The sequence below is a fragment of the Astatotilapia calliptera genome, chromosome 5 (genome assembly GCF_900246225.1).
Source record: "Astatotilapia calliptera chromosome 5, fAstCal1.2, whole genome shotgun sequence".
NCBI classification, from domain to species: domain Eukaryota; kingdom Metazoa; phylum Chordata; class Actinopteri; order Cichliformes; family Cichlidae; genus Astatotilapia; species Astatotilapia calliptera.
The window spans coordinates 5179472-5207069 of NC_039306.1; the positions used below are offsets into that span (position 1 = coordinate 5179472).

General features: G+C 40.9%; 1 protein-coding gene across 8 annotated transcripts; it reads left to right on the top strand.

Annotated features, from left to right (window-relative positions):
• arhgap40 (Rho GTPase activating protein 40) lies at positions 1 to 25055 on the top strand. Of its 8 annotated transcripts, none has more exons than XM_026166824.1 (18): positions 175 to 238; positions 2773 to 2853; positions 3549 to 3707; positions 4891 to 5188; positions 10000 to 10226; positions 11137 to 11342; positions 11943 to 12021; positions 12783 to 12931; positions 13959 to 14124; positions 14623 to 14714; positions 15007 to 15084; positions 16375 to 16534; positions 17332 to 17414; positions 19934 to 20140; positions 20909 to 21049; positions 21453 to 21604; positions 21742 to 21797; positions 22294 to 25055. In XM_026166824.1, the coding sequence occupies exons 4-18, from the start codon at positions 5115 to 5117 to the stop codon at positions 22398 to 22400; spliced, it is 1977 nt and encodes a 658-aa protein (XP_026022609.1). In that variant the 5' UTR covers positions 175 to 238; positions 2773 to 2853; positions 3549 to 3707; positions 4891 to 5114; the 3' UTR covers positions 22401 to 25055. The 8 variants fall into 8 exon arrangements, with proteins under 8 accessions (XP_026022616.1, XP_026022609.1, XP_026022612.1 ...); XM_026166825.1 differs by having other exon boundaries at positions 218 to 238; positions 2776 to 2853; XM_026166827.1 differs by lacking the exon at positions 4891 to 5188 and having other exon boundaries at positions 22294 to 25054.
• The last annotated feature ends 2543 nt before the right edge of the window (positions 25056 to 27598 follow it).

Sequence of the window (27598 nt, forward strand, 5' to 3'; positions counted from 1 at the left end):
CATCATGTGGTTGCTGCTGATGAGCCCGGCGGAGTGACGTCAGCCGCAAGGTGAGAAGGATAACGTGGACTGAAAGCGGAGGAGAGTGTAGCCTCGGTCATCTCATCCCGTCCCATCTGCTTGTTGTCATTATCACTCACAGAAAGACTCGCTGCTGCTGCTGGACTACATGGAAACACATTCTTTCCACGCTCGGTCGAGCCTTCGGACACCGGGGGCGTCGACAGCATTTTCACAGGTAAGGAAACCGGTTTTATTTGTTGGACGCGACGCTTTGTTTCCACTTAGCCACCTACCCTCCTTTTTTCTAGTTTGGCAAGCACGGTGATATTTTTTTTCTGGTTAAAACACAAGTCTTATCCTACACAAAAAGGCTGTCTTTATTGAAAATATTTCTAGAGCTTTGTGCAATTTTTCTATTGCATTCGCTTATAAAGGTTTCTGGTTGCTAGGGTCTCTGAACCTGTTACTATGGGCGTTTTCCGCCTCACGTGCAGCTGAGAGCCTGAGCCTATACAAAGCGTTGATTCCCCTAATTTTAATCGCTGCATATTATGGTAGCAGTATGCATTTGTTCATGTTTTAAGCCTATACTCTTTTTAGACAGTTTATAAAATCTAATATTGGAATATATTGATATGTGTTGAGGAGGATATTTTAGGCTTCATCTAAAAACTGCAGGTTCTGTGTTCAGTTATAGATAAACTATGTAGACACTTTCCAAATCACCTCAAACACATCCTTGGTGCTTCAGTAGTATTTGTTTATTTATTATGAGCCCGATTAGTAGTCCCATGAACCTGTCCTAGTCTTCCTGGATTTTAGTTAAAACAGCATTACATTACTTTAGGACACAACAAACCACAACAACATGAGCAGTTCCAGCAAAAACAATTTTTAAAAAGTTACTTGTTTACATTTTAAATATTGATTTCAGTGTTAATTTAGTCATTAAGGGTGGATCAGTGTTTTCATTGCTTTACACAGTATTACTTTGGCTCTACTTAATGCAGCTGCATTGTAAATGTTTGTAGTGATAGGCCATTTAATAACAAGCCTAACAAGTTCTTTTTTGGGGGGCGGGGTAGTAGAGTCTATCCCCCTTCAAAAAAAGGACATAGTTGGTTAATTACCTGTTCCGTGAATTCCCTTGTTGTAGCAGTTAGCAATTATGTTAAGCATTCCCTATCACAAAATACCTTAAATAAGTAGAATACAGCTCAGTAAAGTGTAACACAATATGTTAAAACAAGTATGTAGAAACTAATTTGAAATCAGTACAGTGAAATATATTAAATTTAACAAACCAAAATAAAACAGGATTAATGCTTTTTGCTGTTGGTTTTCAAGTTAAGAAAAAAAAAATCTCTTTCAATCCATTGCTTTAGACTGGCATGTGTCTACAGTTTTGTGTACTGTAGTGGTAGACCCTTTAATATCCTGGGTTTTATGATTGCTATTCACATGGATAAAAAGATGTGGCCACTGTGAATGTTCTCTGTAAACAGGAACAATTTTTGCTGCACTGGTAAGAGATAATACCTGCAAAAGCTTGGCCAGTCGGTGTTTGCTTCCAGGTCCAAAGGGTAAGGGTAAGAGTCAGTGCAAAATACCTCTGTCTTGTAATCCACTTTAGCTCCATATGGCAGAGGAGAACGTATTCTAGCTTTCATTGCCATTAGACTAAGCCCTGCTCTGCTCAGCGAACACATCTATGTTCTGGCAGCCTGTCTGTTTTCAATAGAGAGAATATAATGATGTCAACGACTTGGGATAGCTCAGTAGGTAGAGTGGTGGCCCCATGATCGGAAGGTGGGGGGTTCGATTCCCCTGAACAGCTACCCTGAGGTACCCCTGAGCAAGGTACCGTCCCTACACACTGCTCCCCGGGCGCCCAATGGCTGCCCACTGCCTCACTGAGTGAATGGGTTAAATACAGAGAGGGATTTTCCCCACGGGGACCAATAAAGTACACTTTCTTTCTTTCTTAAATATTAAGACTTAACCTGTGACATCTCATCGCTTCAGTCGTTGCCCTTTTCCAGCACCAGAGATGACAGTGTGTGTTTGTGAAAATGCTCAGTGAACGAAATGCAGTCACTGAAATTGTTTTTCTTTTTTAACCTGGTCAGAAGAGATCTGGTTACATGCTGCAGATCATGTTCCTGATCATTTATTGTGGTTATGTAAGTGTAGGGTTTCAGGAAAACAATATCATTGTATGCTTTGTTGCCCTTTCACTGCCAATTTATGAAGTAGAACTGAAAGTCAACAATGAAATACCTTGAGCCTGATCTTCTGTGTAGGGTGGGGAAAGAAGGAATCTTTTCTAAGAATGCAAGCTGTTATCATAAGCCTTAAGGTGATTATTATTTCTTATGAACCAACCGGGCTTGTGCGTCTTTCATGCCAAGCATAGTCTCTTGAAGTTGTAAACACAGCAGAACTCGCCATAGTTAGTCCATGTAAGCCCAGCTTGCCTAAAATAAATCTTTCTAAAACCTCAATGAGCCAAATTGGAAATGCTTTACTAATTAACTGAAGCTGAACTGTTTCAGGTAACCTACTTTGAGTTCAATCATGTCATGAGAAGCAAAATAGAACAGCAAAGTAGTGCATGAGCCTCTGTACAGTTTTAGTCGGACTTTTAAGGTTTTTACATTTGGTTCAGTCTCAGAGCTTCACCCAGGGACGCTGAGTGATGCATCGCTATGTTCATATGAGCAGATAATGAAAGCTTTTCCCCAACTCACTTCCCGTCTGTGCTTTCAGAAGGTCAACCACACGGCCCCGATGACTTAGTGTGCCGAGCTAGTGTGGAATTCGATTGCTGCAGCTCAATTCTGCCCGTCTGTATGTATACAGTGAAAAAAGCATGTGCATGACTCATTTTTTTCCCCATCCAAGAAAGTGTTTTGTACATGTTCACCAAATGTTTGCCTCAGTGGTTTCTGTGGAATTGTACTGGTTATGGTTGCTCTAATAAAAACATGCTAGCATGGGCTGCATGGTTATTTGATGATGCAGTTCACCACATCGCTTTGTTTCTGTGAGCTTCTGTGTCAGTAAATAAGCGAGCATGCATCTGATACACGGCCAGGTTTTTGACTGTGTGTGAATATGAGCTGTTGCCACTCACACTGTGTCATCATTTGCTTGGATCTGGAGGTGTGGATGAGTCTGCCTCAGTCTGAGCTGCATGGCTATTTTAGTTTACATTTTTTAGAATCTCTTAGCGAGACAGTTTCCTTTAAGAGAATCTGAGCAGGACTTTGAAACTGATGTATTTTAATGGGAAAAGTCTTCTTAAATGGTCCAAATTCTTCCCTTGTATATTAATTGATGAGACCAGTCTGCTGAAAATTTGTGTTCAGGATATGAAAACTTTTGTCCAGAAACACAAATCTGTGGAAACTGTGAGGCTTTGTGGCTCTATAACCACATTTTATCCTAATCTGTCATCTTTTATCTTTGAATGTTTTTCTTCCCCACCTGTTTTCTCCTTCACTTCCCTGTCTTACTCCTCCCTTTCCCTCCGCTCCGCAAAGGCTCAGTGGTCTGTTTGCCAAGAGTAGAAGAGAGCAGGGCATGAGGCTGAGCTGGCTGTCACATGCCATCTGCGGGGTCACATGAAGACACGCCATCACGTTCTCTACTCTCCTTTTTTCCCTGGCGTATCTCTGAGCCAAGGAGGATTGGCAGATAAGGTGTGAAAGGGGCTTGAGTTCAGAGGAAAGCCAGTCAGCAGTCAAAGTCAAAGAAGACAGCCTGATTCTAACTTGCAATTTAGTGTCTACATAATTTTATTATTGCCTTACAATATAAAGCGCCTTGAGATGACTGTTGTTGTGATTTAGTGTTATATTGTTATTGAATTGAATTTAAATAGTTTAGGAAATCAAATACAGAAACAGGGACCTCAGAGACTTCAGGTTGGCGTATTAAAATAAACAAAGAAAAATAAGGAGTGTGTTAGTGTCAGCACAGAGCGGATGAGAAAGCTAGAATCTGAAGAGGTGTCCCTGCGGCCTTCAATTTGTTTTTGTCTTGTTAAACACAAACTGAGTTTTGAGAGTCACTGGGACCACTGCCAAGCGCTGAGATGCCAGTAACACAGAACGTGTATCAGGCTCGCCAGGTAAACTGTCAACAGGAGGACGCCGTGTGTTGAGTGACTGCCGTGACTTGACATGTTTATTGGAGTAGACACGGAAGCTGTTCGGTGGGGGAACATTCTTGTACAGGAACTAAAATAAGATTTACAAACAGAGTTTTTTTCATTGTGTTAGTTATGATACTCTTTCTTTTTACAAAAATCTAAATGAGCACCTATTTCATTATTTTTACACCACACCTCACTTTTATGTAGGCTAAATGTTGATGGATGGGACAGTGATGTAGTGGTTAGCACTGTCCACTCACAGCATAACAATTGCAAGTCCAAAGAAATGCATGTTAGTTAGATATGCAGGAAGTTAGTTTTCTGGAAGATTCTTCTATGTTTAACATAACTGAAGCATATAGGAGTCCCACGTTATGTCATAGCCGTCTCTACGTTTCTCAGAAGACACCATTAAATGACGAGCATCTATGTCTCTAATTGTTTTTCGTGCTCAGGGCTAAAGGACAAGTTAAAGACACAGTTTTGCAGATTCCTATGCTTGGGTTTAAGTAAATCAGTAAGTGAATATTGTAAAGGATGTTTCACATTTTTCTTTGTTCCAGTAAATGATGTATCTCCAGCACAAGTTAATCCAAAACTTAATTCCAGCCATAGGGCTATTAAGACAAACATGTTACTTTCTGTGCTCCATCCATTTGTTCAGCCCACCAGCTCGAGTGCCGTCCCTAAAAACCATTCATATGGTATCTCTCCTCTGTTTGTCCCAGCCTCGTCAGCTATTCAACCAGTCAGCTTCTAGCCTTGCCGAGCCCCCCATGGCGACCTCCTTTCCTGCCTCAGGATGCGAAGTAGTGACGTTTCTGCCAGCACAGTCAGACTGTCCTTGTTCTAATGTGTTTGTGCATTGAGGAGATTACAAGGAAACAGCTTGCCAGGGGCAGGCAGCTGCTGTTTCCTACAGCTTGCAGCAGTTTCGGGGGACAACAGCAGGATGCCATGGGGGAGAAGCGGCTCGGCGGCCCTGCTGCTGTTCTCTGGCAGGGTTATTGGACGATACAAGGCCAGGTAGGATTAGGCTGTCGGGGTCTGCTGAGGCTTGCGGCTCAACTCTAAGCCAGCTGAAATGTGGTGTCACTTTTGTTTGTGTGTCTTTGATTGAAAATTTTGTTTTGCTTTTCTTTATTTTTCCCTTTTTGAAGAAGTTAAAACATATAACTTTATTGATGGATTCATATTTATTATTTGGACGAATAATATATAAAAATTTGTTTCTTTATGCTCTTCTCTGTGCACCTTGGTGGTAGGTGAATCTCTATTCTGGTGCGCTTTTTTTGTAAGATTTCGGTGCTTTATAGATCTGCTACATGCGTTTGTGATTTTCCATGTCACAGATCTTACATGCTGGGATGACTTAGGAAAAAAAGCATTTGCTCAAGGCTGTGTGAGCTAATTGTCGCATTCTCTGTACTCTAAGAGGCTTTCAGTAGAATTCAGCTATAAGGAAGAAACGCTGTGTTACTACACAGACCTCTTTTTCAGTGGATTGCAGTATTCCTTCACCAGAGTTGTTGTTGGGGTTACTTTGTGTTTCCCACCGTGCTGAGCATGAAGGTAGACAACAGGGTCACGTTTTGTCCATTCTTCTCTCAGAGTGGATGGCTTCCTGTTGATACTCTGTCTTAATAGGAGGTCTATTCAACAAAGAACAATTACAGCTGCATGACATTTTCAGTATTCCTTTTTTAGCATTAGTATGAAGCATGTTCTTTGTTTTGTGGCCAAGCTACGTGGCTTGCTGGCAAGCTGAGGAGTATTATTACCCGATTTAAAATTAAACAATGATTCTTTTCCTCCTGGTTCTTGAGTCAGCGTGGGAGAAAATTCAAAGCTAGCTTTATTCTTCTTTATAATCCCTCATCTGAGGGGAGTTAGAGGTATTTTTAGCTTGAGTCCTGCAGTATTTTCAGTTTGTATGAGTCTTTGCACAAATTCAGAACACAGCAGGCATGGCAACTTTAATGTATGAGGATATTTCTTCAAGATTTTATTAAAACAAACAAATATATAATCTATCAGTAGACAATATAAAAATGTTTTAGGCCCCTTCCCCCTCATTTACCAGGTGTTTGTGTATTCACGTCCCCAGCTGATATGTAGGACATCAGCATGACAATAGAGTATTGAGAGAGCGAGGATGAGTCACTGATTGAGTGAGGCCTTTGGGGGTTACATACTCACAGGCAATGTTGACAGACCTGTTGCACTTGAGAAACTTTCACTTTATGTTCCTCTTACTCTGTTGTGCGCACATACAGCACACACATCATATCCTCTGGTCACATTACAGTCATTCTTTTTCTAATCTTTACCCGTGCCCAAGTATGCAGTTGAACGAATGCGTCTTTCTTCTACATATAAGGTATGATTTGATGCAACCTACTGCATCATTAGCTGTCTGACCGCACGTTTGTGCAATTTGTCAACACTTTAAAGCTGGGTTTTTTGTTGTTGTTTTTTTTAAAAGGGGGAAAAACTCATCATTAGAAACATTTGATTTAATTATTTCTGGTCACATACATTGAAGAGGGGATTAAAGTGCTTCATCTGGCCATCTAAGAATCCTTGATTAATGAGCTTAACAAATGTCGTCAGGCTCATGCTCAAAGGTCAGTAAAGTGTCTGAAGTGCTATAAACATGTGATACAACATAAAACAAGTAAGCTTTTGCTCAAGGGTTCATTGTTTCTGTCCACTTAGGCTACTACTGTCCTAAAACAATGACTGTTTTGTGTTTCAGGGTAAGCATTTTAAGCCAGGTTTTGAAATGTGACAGGTCATAGATGTCAGTTTGAACCAGTAGGGAAGAAGATGGCAGTCAGGCGTATAAGGCAGGGCGCGTCACCTCGGAGTAACATGGGAGGGGACAGGTGTGAGTGATGTCTAGATGCTCACGGAAGTCGTCACTCCCTCTTGCATTCCTGCTCGAGCTTAGAAACATGCCACACAGCCTGAGCCACACTAAAGACGCTTCCTGTCACCTTACAAGAAACTAGAGCTGCGGACAGATTCGCTTCGCTCTCACACAGTGTTCATCAACCGGGACTGGATAAAGCTAGATTTTGTGCAAGACTCTAATTCCTGGATTTCTTTAGGAATGTGGATATGGGAGGTAGAGCGGAGGTAGTGGTGAACACGCTCATGTCCAGCATGCCCAGTACGCATTTTTCACGCTCCACACCGAGCCGCTTAAGGCTCCGTCCACAGACTCAATGGAAGGGCAAGCGCGTGAAGATATCCTTTCACAAGATGAAAGCCAGGTAGGTGTGAGAGTTAGAGACGGAGCTGGCTCACAAGAGCTTTGGTGAAGGTTTGGAGTGCTTTCTGTTCTTGAAGAGAAGTGGTGCAAATGACAGGTTCTGCGGTAAAAAGAACAAAAGGTTCTGCGAGGTTACGGTAGATTTACTTTTCGTTGAGAAGTCTGTACTTACAGAAGAGTTTTAAAAGGGTGACTCTCTTTAGATTTTTATCCCAACATTTATCACATGTGCTAACTGTCTCACAGTTTACAGACAGTCATTGGTGAGATATAAAAGAGTTTCACCTGGGTCACATATGAACTGCCAGGTTCGTATGTGATGGTTTTCATAGCTGCATGTGAGTAATATAATGAAGCAGCTTTTGTGTGAACAATAGCCTTTATTACATCACTGATTATTTATTTCATGGATGTATCATTATTCGCTTTATGGTCAAACTAACATTCATACTCCTATTGGCTGGAGAGTTTTGATCAGCTTCTATAAAGTATCTTTAATTATTAATTTATTCATTTAAATCTGAGTGGAGCTGGTAGAGGTAGGTGTTACCAAGATGGTGTTTATTATATAACTCTCGAACAACTGAAAATTAGTCATCAGAGGAGACGGGAATATGTAACTGTCAAAGTTAACACATATGCCAGACATCTGCTTCTCAAGCACTTGCAAACTGCATAAAACAGTTGGTCTCTGGCATGCCTTGTGGTATTTTCCATTGTTTTCTGATCGTTATCAGCAGACAAACGCATTATTGAAGGCTTGTTGCCAGGATCATTGCAACTATAAAACTGTTGGGTTAGGGGCGATCGTTGCTCAAGAGTTGGCAGTTCGACTTGTAATCGGAAGGTTGCCGGTTCGAGCCCCGGCTCCGACAGTCTCGATCGTTGTGTCCTTGGGCAAGACACTTCACCCGTTGCCTACTGGTGGTGGTCAGAGGGCCCGGTGGCACTGGTGTCCGGCAGCCTCGCCTCTGTCAGTGCGCCCCAGGGCAGCTGTGGCTACAATGTAGCTGCCATCACCAGTGTGTGAATGGGTGGATGACTGGATGTGTAAAGCGCTTTGGGGTCCATAGGGACTAAGAAAAGGGCTATACAAATACAGGCCATTTTACCATTTACTATCAATCTGTGAAGGTGGATTTATGCATCATTTTTTGCAGTTAATTTAATGTCTGTTGTAAATAATTCATGATCTGGATTCTTCACGGTTGTGATATATTTTGGGAAGAAACATTGTTTGAAATGTTCCTAAAATTGCTGAAATATTTGAGATTTTCCATTGAAATTCATTGGATTGGGGTAGGTACTGTCAGCTAGTCTGTATCCTAGAGTACTGCATGTGTGTTGGAATGTAGCCTCACTAGTTTCGAGATCAGAAAACAAATGGCAAGAGGCCATTTGGTTCACAAATCTCTGTGGAGCTGTTAGTTAATACAATTTGACAGTTACGAAAAATAATTTTTATTTTAATTCAGTAGAACCACTTCTATTGTTAATAATAATCTGTTTTAATAATCTGGTAACTGATGTATTCATGTTTAATGGTGATGGATCTTGGAGTACAAAGTGCAATATCAGTGAAGAACAAACTTATATAAACTTTTGTGTCTCTGTTTCTCCGTGCTGTTACTTTGCAAGAAAAGAACCGATCATTGAAAATCTGTTGAAACTCACACCTCTGCCACCACCACCCGTGCCCCGCCTCCTCTGAAACTGGTTAGGAACACTACAGCACAATATGGAATAAAACTAACCAGACCTTGCTTTTGTTGACTAGTGGCTGATGTGGGCATCTGTGAGGAACATTTCGATAAGCTCACCAGAATTACAGCTGAAAGTATGACGAGTATTTTCTGATAAATATTACTTAATGATAAGCCACCAGGCATTCCACAGAAATTCCCCAGCATGCTTTGGTATGAGTTTTAACATTTGGTGACTTGGAGAATGTGACCAGGCTGCACACCAATGGAGTGAATCATTGATGTGCAGTCAGGCTACTTCCTGTGTCTGAGATCGCTGGGTCACATTTAATACTGGAGGGTGCAAGTGCATCTGCCAGCGGAGTGTGTCCTATTGTTGGCACAGAGCAGAAACCCTTGTTTTTCAGTTCTGTGCAGGAAATACAGGCTGCTTTTCCTTGCATGTGTACGGAAAGGAGACTCCGATCAGATTTATTCATTATAGAGCTGCATATTTTGTCTTCCATTGTTAGTATGTGACATTCACAGAAGGGCGTAACCCTGAGGAAAACAGATTTCACATTGTTACAGTGACATCTAGTGGATTTGTGGGGTACTTTGCCTCCGGGCCACATTTCACAAGAACAATAGAGACCCCCCTTTGTGTCCATTTGCGCCGTCTCTCTCCACACTCCTGCCCTCCCTCCATCCCACTCCTTTTGTCTCTCCATCTCTCTGGGCTCTTCCGGAGGATTCACCCTCCCTGCACCACCCCAGTCTTTGCCATTCATCCTGCGTTTGTATGTGCCTTTGTGTTTCTATCCATTTGTTTGCATGCATGTGTGTGATTTCTTTACGTGTGTGTATGTCTGCACCAGAGATCCCAGCCCCACCGAGATGAGCGTGGAGCCTTGGGCCAGCCCGCAGGACCAGGCAGCCGCTGAACTCTCTCACAGCGAACACACGGACACGCCGCCCTCTCAGGATCAGGAGCAGCACCCTGATAAACTCTGCCTGGACTCGTTCTGGAGTGAGGTTGAGAATATCCAACAGGGGAGTGGCTACGCAGATGACTGCAGCAGGAGAGATTCGAAACACTCCGAAGGTAAATACTGCAGATCCTGCACTGATTGAGGAGTAATGTAAAGAAAGAGCTGAAAAAGACACTCGCTTTAGTTTATGTGATAGCATTATAAACATTTAGTGCTTAAAGCAGCTGCTAGTGAAGAGTCTCCATGAAATGATGCATTAGCCATGGCAACATATCAGGTTTCTCTCATGCAGCAAAGTAGTGCTTGTCACCATGACAACACCATCAAACAGTCTGTGGCAGAGACTGTTTTATATGCAGGAGCCAAATAGCCATTCATGAATACTGACTTCTAATAGGAGTGCTTTTTTGTTATGCCCATTCAGATGATCTGATTGTGTTAATTCAGTGGATCCTTTTCATGTCACTTTGTAACAGGGGTGCTCTTTTAATTTTGCTACTAATGAATAGTGAGTGAGTGAGTGTTCAGTTTTATGTTTCTTATGGCTGAACATTCACTAACTGCTGTATTAAGTGTTGAAGAGCAATTGTTTTAAACTTCGCACTCAGCCCAAGTTATCATTTTAAAGCCTTTGGACCACCTACAGTTGTTTATACTTCAAGTTTAGTTATTATAGATCACTTAGACTGCAGCCAACTGAGTGAACTGTTGGCCTTGTAATATGTTCCCTATTTAGAATTATGGATATAAAGAGAAGTTTCATTAAAGGTTTTTTTTTTTAATCTATTGGATTGGTTTCCTGGTACCCAATTTACATGTTACTTTACATTTTTAAGCAAATATTACCAAATAGTGTTCTAGTAAAGCTACATAGTTAGTTGTAGTAATTTAGTATTATTTGAAATACACAAAACTACTTCAGAGTTAATAGGGTTGAGTCATTCTGCATGTTTAAATGCATTTTATACAGATCATGTCGTTGTTGGTGTTTTTACATCCCAGCGTTATATTTATGTGTTTCAGAAGGAGAGCAGGAGGAACAGTGGTTGGCCGATGCTGGCTTGTCAACCCTCATCAGTGAGGACACTGAGACAGTAGACAAAACTGCCCTGCTGTCCACTCTGACCAAGACGCAGGCTGAAGCCGTTAAGCGTCGAGTAGAGACCTACACGCTCCGCAAACGGAACAAACCGCCACCGCGTGACGTTCGCGACATATTCAGCTCACAGGTCAGGATGCTCAAATACTGAACCCTTGACTGTATCTGAAGAAGGAAATTGTGCAGTAATGATTGTTTTACATTGTAGAATATCAGCCACTAATTAAAGGAAAGCAGGTAATTTGTATGCAGCTTTTCTTGATACACGCACATCAGCTGGTTTCCCGGGTTTCCGGTTTCAGCACTGCTGCAGAAACTGTGTGAAGGTTAACGCAAGTGCAGAATATCTGTTTCTCATGCGTTAGATTATACAGTAAAATGTAAGAGACTCAGTTCCCAGGTAACTGTCGTGACACATTCAGGGTCTTCTATTGTTCCAGCGATGCTGTCTTGTTTGATGGAAGAACTGATCTGTCACAATGAAGGCAAATCACATGTAAAGGCCATGCTTTGTCCTCAGAGACAGCCTTAGAGGGGAACAGAGACACTGTTCTTCTGATCCTTATCAGTGCTGTATCAAAGGAAACACCCTGCACAGACCATGTCCCTTCACTTAGTGGACACAGTTAAACACACACTTAATTCCCAGGGGTAGAGAACACACATAAAGCTGATATTTATTAGTGTGACTTACTGTGGAAACTAACATGTCCGTGATCTTCCTCTACAGACCCTCGTGTCCGAGTCTCAGCATAGTGAAGACCCAGCACAAAACAGCATGGCATCGGTAGCCAAGTCACCTTTATCAGGTAAGAGCTGCTCACCTTACTTAAAAAAATTACTAAAGGGAATAACAAAGTGGTGGAGGCACTTTTTAGTCTATTCTAAAACACTGGCTGAAGTCATTTCAGTAAAATAATTTAATCAAACTTTTCTTTGAGTACCTGACTCAAACCAACCCTTTGTTTGGATTTTCCATCACCATTGTGTCATTTTGATAATGACTCACATGTTTAACTGCAGTAGATGATGAAATCAGGTGAGCTTCGGATTTCTGGGGGCCTGATGAAGGTAGCTCAGGCCATGGCTGCGTCATCTGTTTTCTCATTGGTTCATATTAATCCCTGGATAACCACTGGCCTCTGCTTAATGCTGCCTGTGTGTATTTTTTTTGCCAACTTGACAATCCTGTTTCTCATTTTCATTTTTTCAAAAGTATTGAACACATGCAGACATCTGATAGCGAGGAACAGTCATGATTAACACAATAGCATACTTGTCTTACAGATGAACTTTTGGCACAGTTAAAGGTGTTGTGACGTCAGTATTCTTGTTTTTATGTGCTTATGCAATGATTTGTTTCCCTGATTTAGCAGATAAGACACAAAGTCTGTTCACAGAACATTTCCTCATATCAGGGCTTCCTGTACATTTTTGTCCTTATCGTTCTTTTCTTCATATTATACATTCCCTTTTTATTTTGGAGGTTAGTTTTGTGACATTTCTACAGTAGTCTTGCCTGATTGAACTAATAGGCCGGTGTTTGTTTATGGAAATGTTTTCTGCTCAGCTGTGACCCCAGAGCATCAGCGAGGTACTCCCAAAGATGAATACTTCATCACTGATGTGGCTTATTGTGAACAGGCCGTCATCCTCATCAAACAAGCCAAACTGCCACAGAATAACAGCCAGCGCAGGAAGGAGGACGGCACCCTGCCCGTAAGCACCCAAACAGTTTTCACCTCTCACACTCATTTTCTAGGACAGCTGCAGCTTTCAGAAGACTTCTGGGGTTTAAATATGTTGCTTTCTGCTTTATAAATGTTCTGGTGATAAAATATATCTACTTGTACATTTATTTCTTTTGTTAAGAAAAACTGTTGGCAGAAAAGATTTCAAAAGAATAAGAGAGTGCTAGTAACAGCGTGATTTGCGCATCAAGTGGGCAGTTTAGTTCAATTTAAGCTTAGCTGTAAAAGAACTTACTGTCACTGCGCTGATGAGCGGCTTGTTTCACTCAAACCTTCATGAAGATAAATGACAAGAACAGATTTTTTCTAAATGTTACAGCATGTTTTGCCGAAAGCTTTTAAGTCTTACAACATCTTGAGGCCTCAAATATTCAACAGCATCACCAACCGGCAGGCTGTTATCAGAAAAAAAAACAGTAATTACAGCTATATAAGGAAAAAAATCAAGGGGTGAGGGCCACACTAACAGAAACCAGTGTACGTTTCAGTCGCTGATTGGATTAAGACTTTCATGTAAAACCACATGCGCACAAACACACACACACATAAATGTTATTATAAGCCATTTGCAACAATCAGCGCTCTGCTGTTAGATAACAGGGTTAAGGAGATAAGGAATGATGGAATTAGCCAGAAACAAAAGGAGAGTTGTTGTGTCACAGAGTCCAGCAGCTTTATTTTTCTATTTCAGGCTGAATAAGTTTGCTCTGAAAAAGGGCAGAATTAGTGGTTTTAATTAGTGAGGTTACATGTACTAACACACTACATAGAGATAAACTTATGTAAAGTACATTATAATTACTTTATTATTTACAGAAATTAATTTGCATGTCATGCTTGTTCTTTTTCTTTTTCCACTTTCCTTTTCTTTCATTCTTTTTTCTCCCTCTTTGTACATTTTCTGTATTCTCTCCCTCTTCACCTCCACTTTCTAACTTTCAACTGCACTCTGGCCCCCTTCTGCTTTTCCTCTCCTTCCACTATCGCCTCCCCAGCGGGTCATCTGCCCCAAGTGCCGTCTTGGAGTGACTCGTATTCAAGATCTCTCCCACGCTGACATGAAGAAGGTGCGTCAGTTGGCTCTCATCGACATGACGGCGCTGTGCGACCTCCTAGAGCTGGAGGTCAAAAGGCACAAAACTGGCAAGAGGAAAAACCCAGGTGTGATTTCATTCACCATCAGGTCGTTACAGGAAAAGCACACATAGAAATGTTTGAGGCATACTGTGAGGGTAGTAGCTTTAAAAATAAACACACTGGAGAGAAAATGATGATTTTAACTGTATGTTGTGTGTTTAGATTTTGCCATCTATATAAACCTGACAGCTTTTTCACTTCCGCCAACTATTCCTGTTGTTTAACCGATAGTTAACTAGTTTAACAGTGGTCATGTCCGGTGTACTGACGAGTTGAGTATATTCAAAATCTTTTTTACATGCGTATTCTCCACACAGAATAGCACGAAAAACTAGACTAAACTGTGGTTACATATTCTTTAGAAACAATCAGTCATAAATAACCTTCAAAAATGTGGGTTAGCAACAGTATAGCAAAAGCAGTGACCCGTCTCACACAAAACATTGAGACTTTGCCCCGTATTCTGTTCGGGCCAGATGTTTATATGAGGGCAGGCATGACTGACTCTTTGGTCTTTCACAGAGAGCCCGCTCTTTGGAGTCCCACTGGCCACGCTGCTGGAGAACGATCAGAAACTGAAGCCCAGCGCTTCGATTCCTCTCTTGCTGCAGGAAGTAAGAACTCTGAAAAATATCTGTGTCATGTGTCCTAAACAACATACATACTCTTTGTGCATATTGTGTTCTATATATGATGTTTATGATTCAAATCTGTTGATCGCACAAACTTCACAAACGTCTTCGAATCAAAATCAGAAAACAGGCCCCGTGTCCTCTGCATCTGAAACACTTTGACCACACCCTGTTTGTAGCAGCAGTTACTGAGTATAACCAGCAGAGGTGATCGAGAGATTCTTATCTAACGATGCTCAACTCTGCTGACGTCTTTCTCTCTCTCTCTCTGCAGTTGTTGTCATTTCTGGAGAAAAAGGGAATCGATTCGGAGGGGATCCTGCGTGTCCCAGGATCTCAGTCCAGAATCAAGGTACAAGAGCAGGGTCTACACACCTCATTACTGTAATAAATAACTGGATGTTTAAAGCAAAAAAAAATAAAAAAAATTTCAAACCAGCCAAAATATTGACACTGTAAAATGTCAGAAATTCCAGATCAATACAGAGGAAAATCAAATGGCTTCTGCCAACTTTAACTACAGCTGACATTTAGAAAAACAAGGTCCAATGAGACAAAATCAATACAGCTTTTGCAGCTGCTGGTGTAAAGCAGCGCTCACGATAAAGTATTTAATTTCTTACACACTCAGGTGACGGTGAATCAATTAAATATCAGCAGCCACTAGAGGGTGCCAGTTAGCTCTAAAGAAGGAAAAACAGCTAGAACAGATGCTGGGGTTGATGACAGCAATTACACAGAGAGATGTAACTGGATTGGTATTTGTTGAGTTTATTGTTTTGACAGCAAATCAAACAGTTAAAATGTATTAATGCATTTAATGCTTACACAGCGTGACCCACCGGCATCCACTGGCATTTGGTGTTTTGATTTCTGCTCAGGAAGACTGAAATGCTAACACATGAGTCCAAAATGCAAAAAGTACAGGAACAAAGACCATCTGACTAAGATGAAGAGAGGAATATATACTTGATGACTGGAAACAAGGCACAGGTGGGAATGATTAAACAGGTGAAACTAATGAGGGCGAAGCAGACAGTCATAAAGGAGGAACAGGAACAAAAACAGAAATGAGAAACCTTCAGAGTAGAACAGGAAGTAACCAAAAAGAGTAACTTACAGTGAAACATGAAGACAGAGACGGGGAACACAGATTAAGATGAACAAAATGAGCACAAACATTATTCTATGAAAGTTTAACAAAATTAATTTGATTGAAACTATAAATAGATTTTAGTTTAAGTCTAGTCATCCAGTTGGTCCTGTTACATATTTTCTGCATGACTTTTCAAACACAATTAGAGCTAATAATAGAAAAATGTTTGCAGCCTTACACAAGGCACAAATAAAGACTGTTGTCAGTTAAATTTGCACATATACAGATGCACTTGAGATGAAGTATGTGAAAGTACATGAAACACCTTTGATACCTTTGTCCTGAGGTCCATCATCATGAATACATAATTTATTACTGTAAAGGTTTTAAATGCATACAGGTCAATGTGCTTTCAAATTGTCAACGCTGAGTTATGCTGAAAATTTTAAACGATGACTGATCCTTGACATTATCTGTGCCGGGTCGATAGTTTGAATCAACATTTATGTCACGTAGCTCTTAAACCGCCATCTTTTGTGTCTGCAGCTGCTGCAGCAGAACTTGGAGGCCAACTTCTACTCACGGCATGTCAGATGGGATGAAGTGAGTCCGAACGACGCCGCTGCACTGCTCAAGAAGTTCATCCGTGAGCTGCCCGCTCCTCTGCTCACCGCGGAGTACCTCAACAACTTTAGCGCCGTCAGGGGTCAGTCAAGACTAAGTGACAGCTCTTGCTGGATAAAACATCTTTTGTATTTGTGTTATATTTGTGGCACAGTGTTGTAGCACACTGTTGTATAACTAAGTATTTTGGATTGGACGAGAACTGTGTCTGATGTTTGTATTAATCCTTAAAGGTTTTCATTTTTAGGACAAGGCTTTATATTTACAGTGCAGCCATACAGTCAATCAGCATTTCACCGCTAAAGTACCCGAGTATAACTTTGGATCATTCATTCATTGTTGCCAGGTTGTATCAAATTACTGTACAGAGCATCAGCTCTTCTTCCCCTCCTCTTCGCACTAATCTGCTGCCCACTTTCACAGACAGCTCAGCAGGATTCACATCATAATTATAATTATATTAATTATAATAAGTCTCTTCACCTCGACGGCAGCGCCGTGTGACACTTATCTATTCTACTCTGGCTGAAAAATTAAAATTAAGATGAACAAGTTGATACCATTTTAAGAAGTATCCCTGCACTGCCACAAATACATGTGCAGTGACACAGCTGTACTGTAGATCAGTGCATTTACATTAGTTTCACTTTAATAAAAATACAGATTGATATTAATAGAATCTAGCTGGTGTGTAGCTTGCGAGGAGGATCACTGCGATGATGAATGATGTGCGACCGCAGAGACATAAGCTAACAAAGCTAATGGCCACCTGTCACACTGTCATTAATCCTTAGACATACCATTATTCTTTGTCAAACAGAGGAAATGAATTATGTGTGCGTGTGTGTGTTTGTCTTACCTACTTGTTTCTTCTTTTAGAAATCACAGAGCTGAAGCAGAAACTCCACATGCTGAACCTGCTCATCCTGCTGCTGCCCGAGCCCAACAGAAACACACTAAAGGTAAAGACAACACAACACAGACACAAACAGTGAGTCGTGCTCTCAGACGCAGTAAAGCCTTTTTGTTCTGGCAGAAATCCGTGCAGCTCCTTATTGTGGGCTTGTTCGATAATGGAATATGACTTTTCTGTTCACATACCACCTTTGTGCTTTTTATTTACTATATTTACTCACTTTAACTTGTTATGATTTCGTTTAGGAGCACAGCTAAAACAGGTCATTTTAATACATGTTAAGTCAAAGTCAAACGTTGTCTTTACTCAAAAACGAGAAAAGTTCTTTTGACGGCATAAATATTAATAACTTTATATTGTTTTGTGCTAAAGGACTCACATACTTTTAATGCTTTAGTCACATTTTTTTTAATACTTGCAAAAAGTTGTAATGCTGCCTAACATGTAAATAAAATAACAGCAACAATGATTTAATCATTTCGTACTATATTTTAAACAGAAAATGTTCATCACAGCAAATTTCATCAAAGCATTTAGAGATTCAGTGGCTTTCTTTAAAGAAAATAAAATGCTGTAATCTTCATGCAGTACTGCATTAAAAACAGACACAAGTCTGTCCTGGAAGTCGGTGCGTGGGCTCAGGAATACTTAGTAAGTGAACGCTGTCTGATAACTTGATATCCAACAAGTCCAGTTAAACCTCTGGATCAGAGCTCATGTAAGATGTGCTTTGGAAGAACATCAGGAAGAACACTAGCTTATTATTAGCACTCAGTTCAAAGGCCAGAATGTGTGAAAGCTTCACATCTGTCTCATTAATGCTGAACAGCAGTGTTGGTCAAGTTACTTGAAAAAAGCAATCTTCCCCAAAAAAGTAATCTTGTTACTCTACTGATTGCTTATTTTCAAAAGTAATTAGTTACTTAGTTACTTTAAAAAAAATTACAACCTGAATAGGTGATAAAGCGATAGATCTTTCAGCCCAATTCTATTTTTTCTGCATAATCCATCATATAAAATGTAATCAAATGAAAAAGTCTCTTTTTGAAACTAGTTTTATTAGTTTTAATCTTTTAAATTTACGCATGAAGCAAACATTAAATTATATGCAACATTCTCTGACTGGAAGAAATTTGTTTAACATTTACATTAACTTTTTTCTGCATATTCCAGCATATAAAATAAAATAGTTTTTTGTGTTTACACTCTTTCAAATAAATGCACGTAAAACACAGCAGAAAAGAAATAAAATCAAACACTCAGCAGTCCTGTTGCTCTATTTTCACCTGTATAGCAGGAGTGGGGCAGGCGGAGGTTTGTCCTGGTGCAGGTGTGTCCTAGCGGTCAGTGGAAGGATCTGGGAGTTTCATATTCCCGTGGCAGCGTACTGTCGGTGCTTGAGCGGAAGTTTAGGGGGTTTTTTCGCTGTAAAAAGAAGTTTCCTTCCCACACAGTGAGCAGCGAAATCTTTACTTTTTACGAAATCAAACTTAAAGTAAGGTCAGTACTTCCACGCTTTAAACGCTGCACGTCATACTCTCTGCCGCATTTGTTACCGTATATTATCCGTTGTTGATCTGCACACAGCTGTTGCCACGAACGTCGCACTCGCTTACGTCATTGTCATGAGACACTCGCAAAAAACTCCAGTTTTTAGTAACGCAGTAACGCGGCGTGCTTACAGGAAAGTAACAGTAATCTAATTAGCTTTTTTGCAATAGTAATCCCTTCTTTTACTCGTTACTTGATAAAAGTAATTGGATTACAGTAACGCGTTACTTGTAACCCGTTACTGCCCATCTCTACTGAACAGTAAATACATTTAAGGATTCTCTCTTTCTCGGGAAAAGCCTTTTTTATTTATTTTTTATCAAGATGATACTAAACCACCTTCTGCATTGTATTAATCTTTCAATGTTAATTTAATGTCAAATTTCTAGTATTTTGTAGTGTTACATTGTTCCTTTCACTTGCATGCACATGAAGAAAATCTCCAAGTTTCAGAGCCAAGTTCAAAGTGTAAAACGCTACATGAATGTTACAGAATGTGTGAATGACCCCACGTGTTAAAACTGTACTTGTGAACAACAGGCTCTGCCACGTTTGATGTCACACTCTACAGACTCTACTTAGATTTTCCACAAATGTATCCAGGATGACACTTGACCAAAAGCACTGTTTCATAACACATTACTGTATTGCTCTGCTCCTATTCCACATTTTAAACACTCTGCTCTGTTATATAACCGCTTGCATTAACCATGACTCATTTTCACTAAACACAAGTATGCAGTCATCTCCATTTATAGCAACCAGGAGCTTAAAAGCCACCTGAACTAATTACTTTGACTCCAGCGTCACAGCTGAAACTTTCTGTGCATTAGCATACTTCTCAGCAGAGGTGTTGCAGATGATTCATTCACTGTAATTATTCACTTCATCGTATTTTGTCCTGCATCTAAGTGCTCTCTTTTCTTTTTGAAAGACATTTAGCTATAGATCAGTGCATTAAAGCTCCAAGCTTTAACAAAAGGAAACCTGTATCTGCATCCGTGTTTGCTTTAGGCTCTGCTGGAGTTCCTCAGTAAGGTGGTCTCCAAGGAAAAGAAGAACAGGATGAACTTGTGGGCCGTCGCAACCATCATGGCTCCCAACCTGTTCCTGCATAAGGCTGTCCCAAGCAGACTAACTGAGGGTGGAGAGAAAGGACAGGCGGAGAAGGCGGCGGATGTTATGAGGCTCCTCATCCGCTACCAGGACCTGCTCTGGACGGTAGGACAGAGATCTGAACCTGCAGCTCCTGAGCCACATGCAACTCCTTTTGTCGATCTCCATAAACATTTACATTTTTGATTTATTGTTGTTGCACGTGATTCTTTACATTCTCAAAATGTAGTAATATGCAGCCTATACACCAATAAGCTAATAGTATCGTAATAAACTAGTATTCTGCAAACTAAAATGTGCATCAAAGTTTAGGTTACTGCTGGCCTACTGGCCTGCTTGGTCTGCTGCTGGAGTGGAGTCCGAATCAACCAAAAATCTGATTTTGCAGCTGGTACACTTCTAAAGTGTTGTATTCATTATCATTGTGGGCTAATTTTAATTTAAATCACTGCACAAACACAGGCAGGACTCAGAGCCGACGTAACTTTCTAGCTGGTCAGTTTTAAGCAGTAGCTATTTTTCCTCAACTTCTGAAGAAAATTATTGTATTTTGTATTTTCACCCCCTGCAGAGTAGTCATGTGGTAAAATAGTTTAATTATTTGCCCCTTTTGGGCTCATTTGTACCTAATAGACGTGTTACGTCCCTTTATAAGTCCCAAATGTATTTTGAAGCTCCACGCAGATATTTTTGTAGGGATAGGTTGCCAACTCCTGCTGTATTTACTTCACAAGTTTAATTGGTTTGACAAGGTCACTATAGAAACTTCCAGAGTGAGGCTGTGTTTTTGTTTTTGTTTTTTTTCCTGCCAAACAGTGTGTGAACATTTCTTGGCATGAGACAAACATTGTGTCATGTTGCTCCTCTCTCCAGATCCCTAATTTCCTCATGAGCCAGGTGCGTAGGCTGAACGAGAACAGTAACCGGCGTTACCAGTTATACGATCGTCGCTTCAAGAACCTGCTGAGAAAGATTCACACGGACAGCAGGGAAAAACCGGAGAAAAACTCCGAGGTGAGCTGGTGTCACAACACTGTACTGCTTCTTTCACTAGAGACGCTGCATGCCAGGCCCGAAGGACCATTTTATTAGAGTATTAGAAACTTTCAGTTGGTTTTTAAGACAACACAGTAGGTTTCAGCTGGTGGTGGAGCCGGACAGATTTCTGACATAAGCCGGTTAGGGATGAACAAGTGCACCATGTTTGTGGGAACTTCTACAGTGAACTGTTTTAGCAGTTCCCTAAATTCCCTTTGTAGAAAGAAAGGCATAAGTGTTCAGCTACCGAGAAATCAATTTCAAATACAATAACTGTGAGATTTTATACTATATAAGTATCGATGCGTTTGATATTCAAAGTTATTCCAGATGATGACCAAACAGGAAGAATAAATTGTGCTCTTTTTGTGTCCTGCAGCCACATCGTACAGTGAAAATCCAGGTTGGAGAACTGGAAAGCAGCACGATGGATTATCAGCTTAACTTAAATTCAAGAGCCTCCGACCTTCTCGCCCAGTTTTACCGCCAGTTCCTCAGAAGCCCTGAAAATGGAAAGGGCAAAATGCGGAGGTACGATATCACAATATTAAAAAAAATGTTTTTAATGCATCCAGCTGTGTTGCACGAATCTGTCTGCTCATACATGTGATTAGTTAAAAACAAAAACAGACCCTCATGCATGGTGTCGCGTGCGTGTCTCTCAACAGGAACGGCTCGGTGGCGTATTCGGACTGCGCCCTGTACGAAGTGGGCGGGAATATCGGTGAGTGAAAGTGTTCTCCGACCAGTGCAGCACTGACATTTGCGTGTCTTTCTGCTCACTGAGCCCACGAGTGTAGCAAGGTCTTACGTAATGAAGTGTACAAGCGCCAAAGAGACACGAGCAGTGCATCTGCAGTTATCAGAGCAGACAAATGCTTATTACACACATGTCTGCGCGCTCACATGAGAGCTGACACAGTACAACCGAAACTTTTTGTAATCTGCACTACTTTTGTGGTCGAAAAACTCTAATCTTTATGCTTTAATACAAGTACAAGGATTAGAATTGATTAACAGTCAGCACATTCATAATCAGCTGACAGAAAAATGGGTAGAAACCATAGAGATGATATAAACAAGTTCATATTCTTTTATTGTTAAAGGAAAAACAAAATCATTATGAACATTTTTGTAATGATCCTTGCCATAATTGTTTGATCCATAAATTAATTAATTGATATGTCTTGAAGTTCACTTTTTGTGTGTTATTTCTGCAGGTGAGCACTGCCTAGATCCAGACACACACCTTCTAGATTTGTACAACAGCAATCCTGGAGGAGAGTGGATCATCAAAAGGAGACCCAGCTGCAGCAGGGGGCTGTGATGGATGGACTGAACGAAAACTCAGTTTCAGACTAAACATAAAGGCATCAAGGTCTACGGAAAAATCAAATCCACACAGCCATCACTTCTTCATATCCTGTTCATCCCGTGAGCAACAAGCGAGAGGGAGACAGATGGAGGAAGCGGGAACGGATAGATGGAGAATCTGCCTGGAGCAGAGCCTAAAAACTGTCTGCGATCACACGAACACACACTACCCTCTGTCTTTCTCTTCCTGCCTCTCTCCATCTTCTTCTTTTCCCTTCACTACATCATTTCTCTCCTGCGTTGCAACGCTGAGAGCCTAAAGCTGCCGACGCGACTCATTACTTCCAACAGAGAACCTGCTGCACAGAAAAGAGGAGAGCGACCGGCTGGACAGTTTGCTTCGCCATCTTTTCTCTCAAGCAATCGTATCCAACCATGAGCGAGCAGATGGGGATGCAGAGCACCTCTGGCTATAGAGAGCTCACGCCCTCTGTCAGGCCAGCATCTGCTCCACAAAAGTGTTTTTCTATCATGATTTATCAGGGCTTTGTAAAAAGCTCAAACGTGATACAAGAGTTTTATGTGCATATTTGAAGAAAATTTATTGTCTAATGCTAAAAGTCAGCAGAATACAAGATTTCATTTGTAAATATTTGCCCGCCTGCATCTCCAGTGATTAAGCTATTATTACATCATCAGCCTCCAGTGTTACCACTGCTCAGCCACTTATACAGCCAGTTCATACAGATAACCCTGGATATTCAAGTATTCAGTGAACAAGGACACATGTAGCAGGTCAACTTTCAGTCTTATTATGAAATTCTGGATTTCTCAACTTTTGTCAGAAAAAAATAGTTGACCATGAAGTAATACATGAGGTGCTCCATACCTTGATTTCTTTGTTCACCCACCAGTGTTACTTTACCATAAATCAGGAGAAACACAGCTTTTAAAAGCTGATTTCTTTATTCTTCTATCCTGACTTAAGCAGCAAGTTTTCCTATTTACACATTCTCTTTACATCTAGAGCTACTCGTAACCTCATGTAAACAAATTTGAACATAAAACCCTTGGATCATTTTTTTGAAACAAAAATAATGAGAAAACAGCAGCATGACAGAAGACACTGGGCACTTAAGCTGCTGGAGCAGAAGCTAACCTGGAAACAGACAGTTGATCCAGATCGATCCAGATTGATTTTGCAGCTTTGATGACTTAAGTAAACAAAGACTGGGGTTTGTCAGTGTCAACTCCCTTCTTCACCTGTGCCATTCAATGAGGGAAAGAGACCCTGATGAACTGATATCCCTTTATCTGTGAAACCCTGCGATCTCCTGGGCATTAAAATAAAAAAAAAATCCTCGGACTTCCTGAGCTGCACAGAGCAGCGCTCAAAGAGACTCTCTTGGACACCACGAGATTTGGTGTTGTGACCTCAAGGACAGTGACTGTACCTCTAAAGGGAGTTGTAAAGGACACACAGTGAAGCTGGTCTTCTCGTCTTTTTTTAAAAAACACACGAATGAAGGCGAAAACGAGCAAAGTGACTCATGGGGTGTACTGGGATTATTATTATTATTATTATTGTTATTATTTATATGAATGTAATACCGTTGTTGCTTCTTATTCAGTGAGTATTGTGTAGGATAGCGAGACTCAGTGTAACAGTATGATGTGTTAAGCTGCCCATACTCGGTGTGGGAGTTTGCAGTGTTTGTGTTCATAATTGTTCGTATGCTGGCATTTTTTTAATGGATCTCTTTACATCTGTTAGTAGGAGAAGTTGTATAAATATGGCTCATTCATACACACTTTAAGGATAACCCTCTGCAGTAGGACTGTTTGTTGTGAGGCTACTCAAAGCTTTTTCCGAACGCAGTCGAGCAGCAGATGAATGTATTTAATATTTTGTACCGATCGCCAGATGTGAATCGTTTGCTCCTCGCAGACGGAGCCATGTTGGTGCGCCGCGGCCATTTTGTGGGAAGCGTTTCACACACTCCACTCGATAGACGGGGTAATGACAGCCGGCCCGCACCCGACATCTATCAACACCCTCCCCTCCATCTCTGTCACTTCCCTGTAATGGACCATAATGGCAGCGCAGCATCAGAAATGCACACGGAGGAATCGCATTTCTTTGATAAAGCAGAACGTAATAAATGGGCGTTATAAATTCTGCTGCCCTGGACCTGATGACAGCAGTGTGTGTGTGTGTGAGTGTGTGTGCATGCACGTGTGTGATCAGCTTCATTACACAAGTCCAATTGGCCCGTCCCAGGGTCCCAGGCACAGTTCAGTGCCTTGGCACAAAGCGAGCTGATGAAACTGCCTTCTGCTGACAATCAGGAGAACTAGGTCACCTCTGAAGCAGCATCCCGGAGGGCGAGCACCCTGAGGAGCAGAGCACGTGGACACGCATTGTCTAAACCCACACGCTGAACAACAGCGTAAACAGGGGCACAGGTTCACACTGCAGCAGCTTTCTATGATCTATGTTTGTATGTGAATGTATTTGTGTGTGTGTGTGTGTGAGTGTGAGAGAGAGAGAGGACGTTTCCTCTCTGAAACAGTGTTATCTGTGTGATTACCCAGGGACTCTCACACAACTACATGAAGGACATTTACAGTTTTTAATATATCTGTGAAAATATTTCTTTTCTGTAGAAAGAAAAACTTTTGAAAAATGTTCCTTTTTTTTGTCAATAAATGTGAATCTCATGTTGTGTGAAGCATGATTTATTTTTTCAATATGAGTTAATGGCTGTTGGAAAGATTGCATCAACAAACGCATCATTCATCAGCACTACAGTTACAACTGCCACCTCTCATCCATTCCCTGTGTGCTTATGCACCAGCAGAAAACGGAAACCATAGACACGTGTGTGAAAACAGAGAAAATCTGGTGGTGAAGCATTAGTTTAATCTGCTGCAATAATCAATAGAGAGATTAACCTGGTAATGTGGGCGCGCGAAGAGGCCAGAGCTGCTCTGTTCCTTGATTAATCATCACCAGCTCGCCTAGAAAAACCATTTACAACTAAGTGCCTCATCAACTTCAATTATTCAAGGTCTCAGCGTGTCCAAAAGGGCGCTTGGAAGACAAAAAGAGCAAAACTGATGTATCATATACTGTTCGATCATTCATTCTTTCAGTTTTGGTTTGCAGAAAATTTGATTTTAGAGATGCATTTGATATTTTTGGAGTTAAATATTAAGCTTCCGCAACAGCAGATGGAGTTCGTTGTCTTATTATTGTATAAGTTTGTAATGCCAATGTAAGTGTGTAGAATATATCTTGACAATTGTGATTTTTAAAACAAAATCTAAAAGAAAATGACAAATATTTCACACATAATCCCAGATTCCCCTTCAGACCCTACTTTTCTGAGAATGTGCTGTGTGTTTGGTTCCTTTTCAAGCCCCATTCACTCATTTCTGACAACAAGAAGAAAAAAAATCAGACACAGCAGCCAGCCTGCCAGACGTAGGCCCCTTTGGCCTGCTCCAGATCTAAATTACTGTAATCAGCGGATGAATAGCAATCAGCAGCCTTGTATGAGCTGCTGGCAGAACGCCTGACCCCCGGCTCTCTGCACCAATCAGACCGCCACATCCCATTCACATCTAATCATGACGTGCGCTCAGAGCTCGCCACTTCCCTCACAGTTGATGGAGGAAGCACTCTTCTCCTCCTTTTTATCTTTTTGTGTCAGGTTGACCGGATTGAAGAGGGGATGACAGTTTTAAATGAAGCTCCTTCCTGTGCTTACGTGGTGGCAGCCACGGTTTCCCTCCTGGCACTGGCTGTAGAGGAGCCACCACCAATGACAGCTGACAATTTGCACAAAAAAGTAAAAGTTTTTTTCAAATTCCTGCTAATGATGAGTTCAAGTGAAGCAGGAAACAGCATTGCTCTAAAATTAACAGGTTTACGGGACTGCAGCTCGTCCTGATTGGAACAGGATGAGCGAGCGGAGAGTTTGAGCCAGAAGAAAACCTCACGGTCCTGATTACAGGTTTAAACCGGCTGAGTTAGAGTCAAGTATTGCTCGCTGTGAGTCAGGGCCTTAAACACCACTGTGTTGCCTTCGGTAATGCGGGGGCTTTATTGAATTGAGGAGGACGTTTTATGTGACAAATTACACATTTAAAAAACGCAGCTGAAAGATTTCTGGAGCTCAAATTAAGGCCTTTTAATCATTTCTATATTTAAACAAACAAAAGCAAAGAACAGATGTTACTCAAATGCCTCCCAAAGAGAAAAGCAAATATTATTATTATATTGAAGCCAGTATTTCTCTTATATGTCATATATTTGCATGGCAGCATGTTTAGCCTTCAACAGCAGAGCTTTTTTTCAAAAAATGACTGAACAAATTTTATTTAGGTAAAACCAGAACCACAATAATCAGACTTCACTTCATTTTACAGCTCTGAAAAATTCAGCATGTGCAACAAGGCACTCAGATGAAGGTTTTAAAGTCAAGATCGCCTTCATTAACTCCAGTAGTTTAGACCTGATACAACAGTTACTTCAGTTGGATGTTTGAGCTTTGATGTCCAATATGACGTGTGCAGAGTCTAGTTTGTTGACTTGTGCTGTGTAGTTGAGCATTAAAAAGCTTTTTCTTTTTCAAAAAAGGTTTGAAATACATATTTTTTAAAACATTTTTCTTCATAGGGGCTTATGCCACTTAGATCAAATGCCTAAAACAAGTGTTCTAAACAGGATTTGCCAAACTGCTGGGTGACGTCATAGTGTTCAAGCTTGCATTAATACAAAGTGCAGTGTACAAGTTAGGTGCAGCAGGACCAGGTCGGGTATTTGGCTCTGCAGTGAGCACCTGAAGGCTCCCTCGAGAGGTGCTGCTACATTATTGCACTAAAACTCTATGGGAAATAAATGCTGAGTAATGGAGACTAAATTAAATATTTGAAACAATGAATTTGCTGATTTAAAGATTCTGAGTTTTTTTAATAAGGAAGATGGAGTAGATACAATATGTTTTTTGGGGAGGAAAACTGTATCTGGCACAGACGATTAGGTTTCTAGGTGTCTGAGTGGAGGGGATGAGTTTTTACTGATTAACAAACAAGAAGACAAGAAAACAAGAGAGGTAATAAAGGGGGGTAATGGAGGGAGAACAGGGAAGCTTATCTGCTGTGAACAAAAATGCCTCTGTCTCTATCACACGACTCACACCCTCC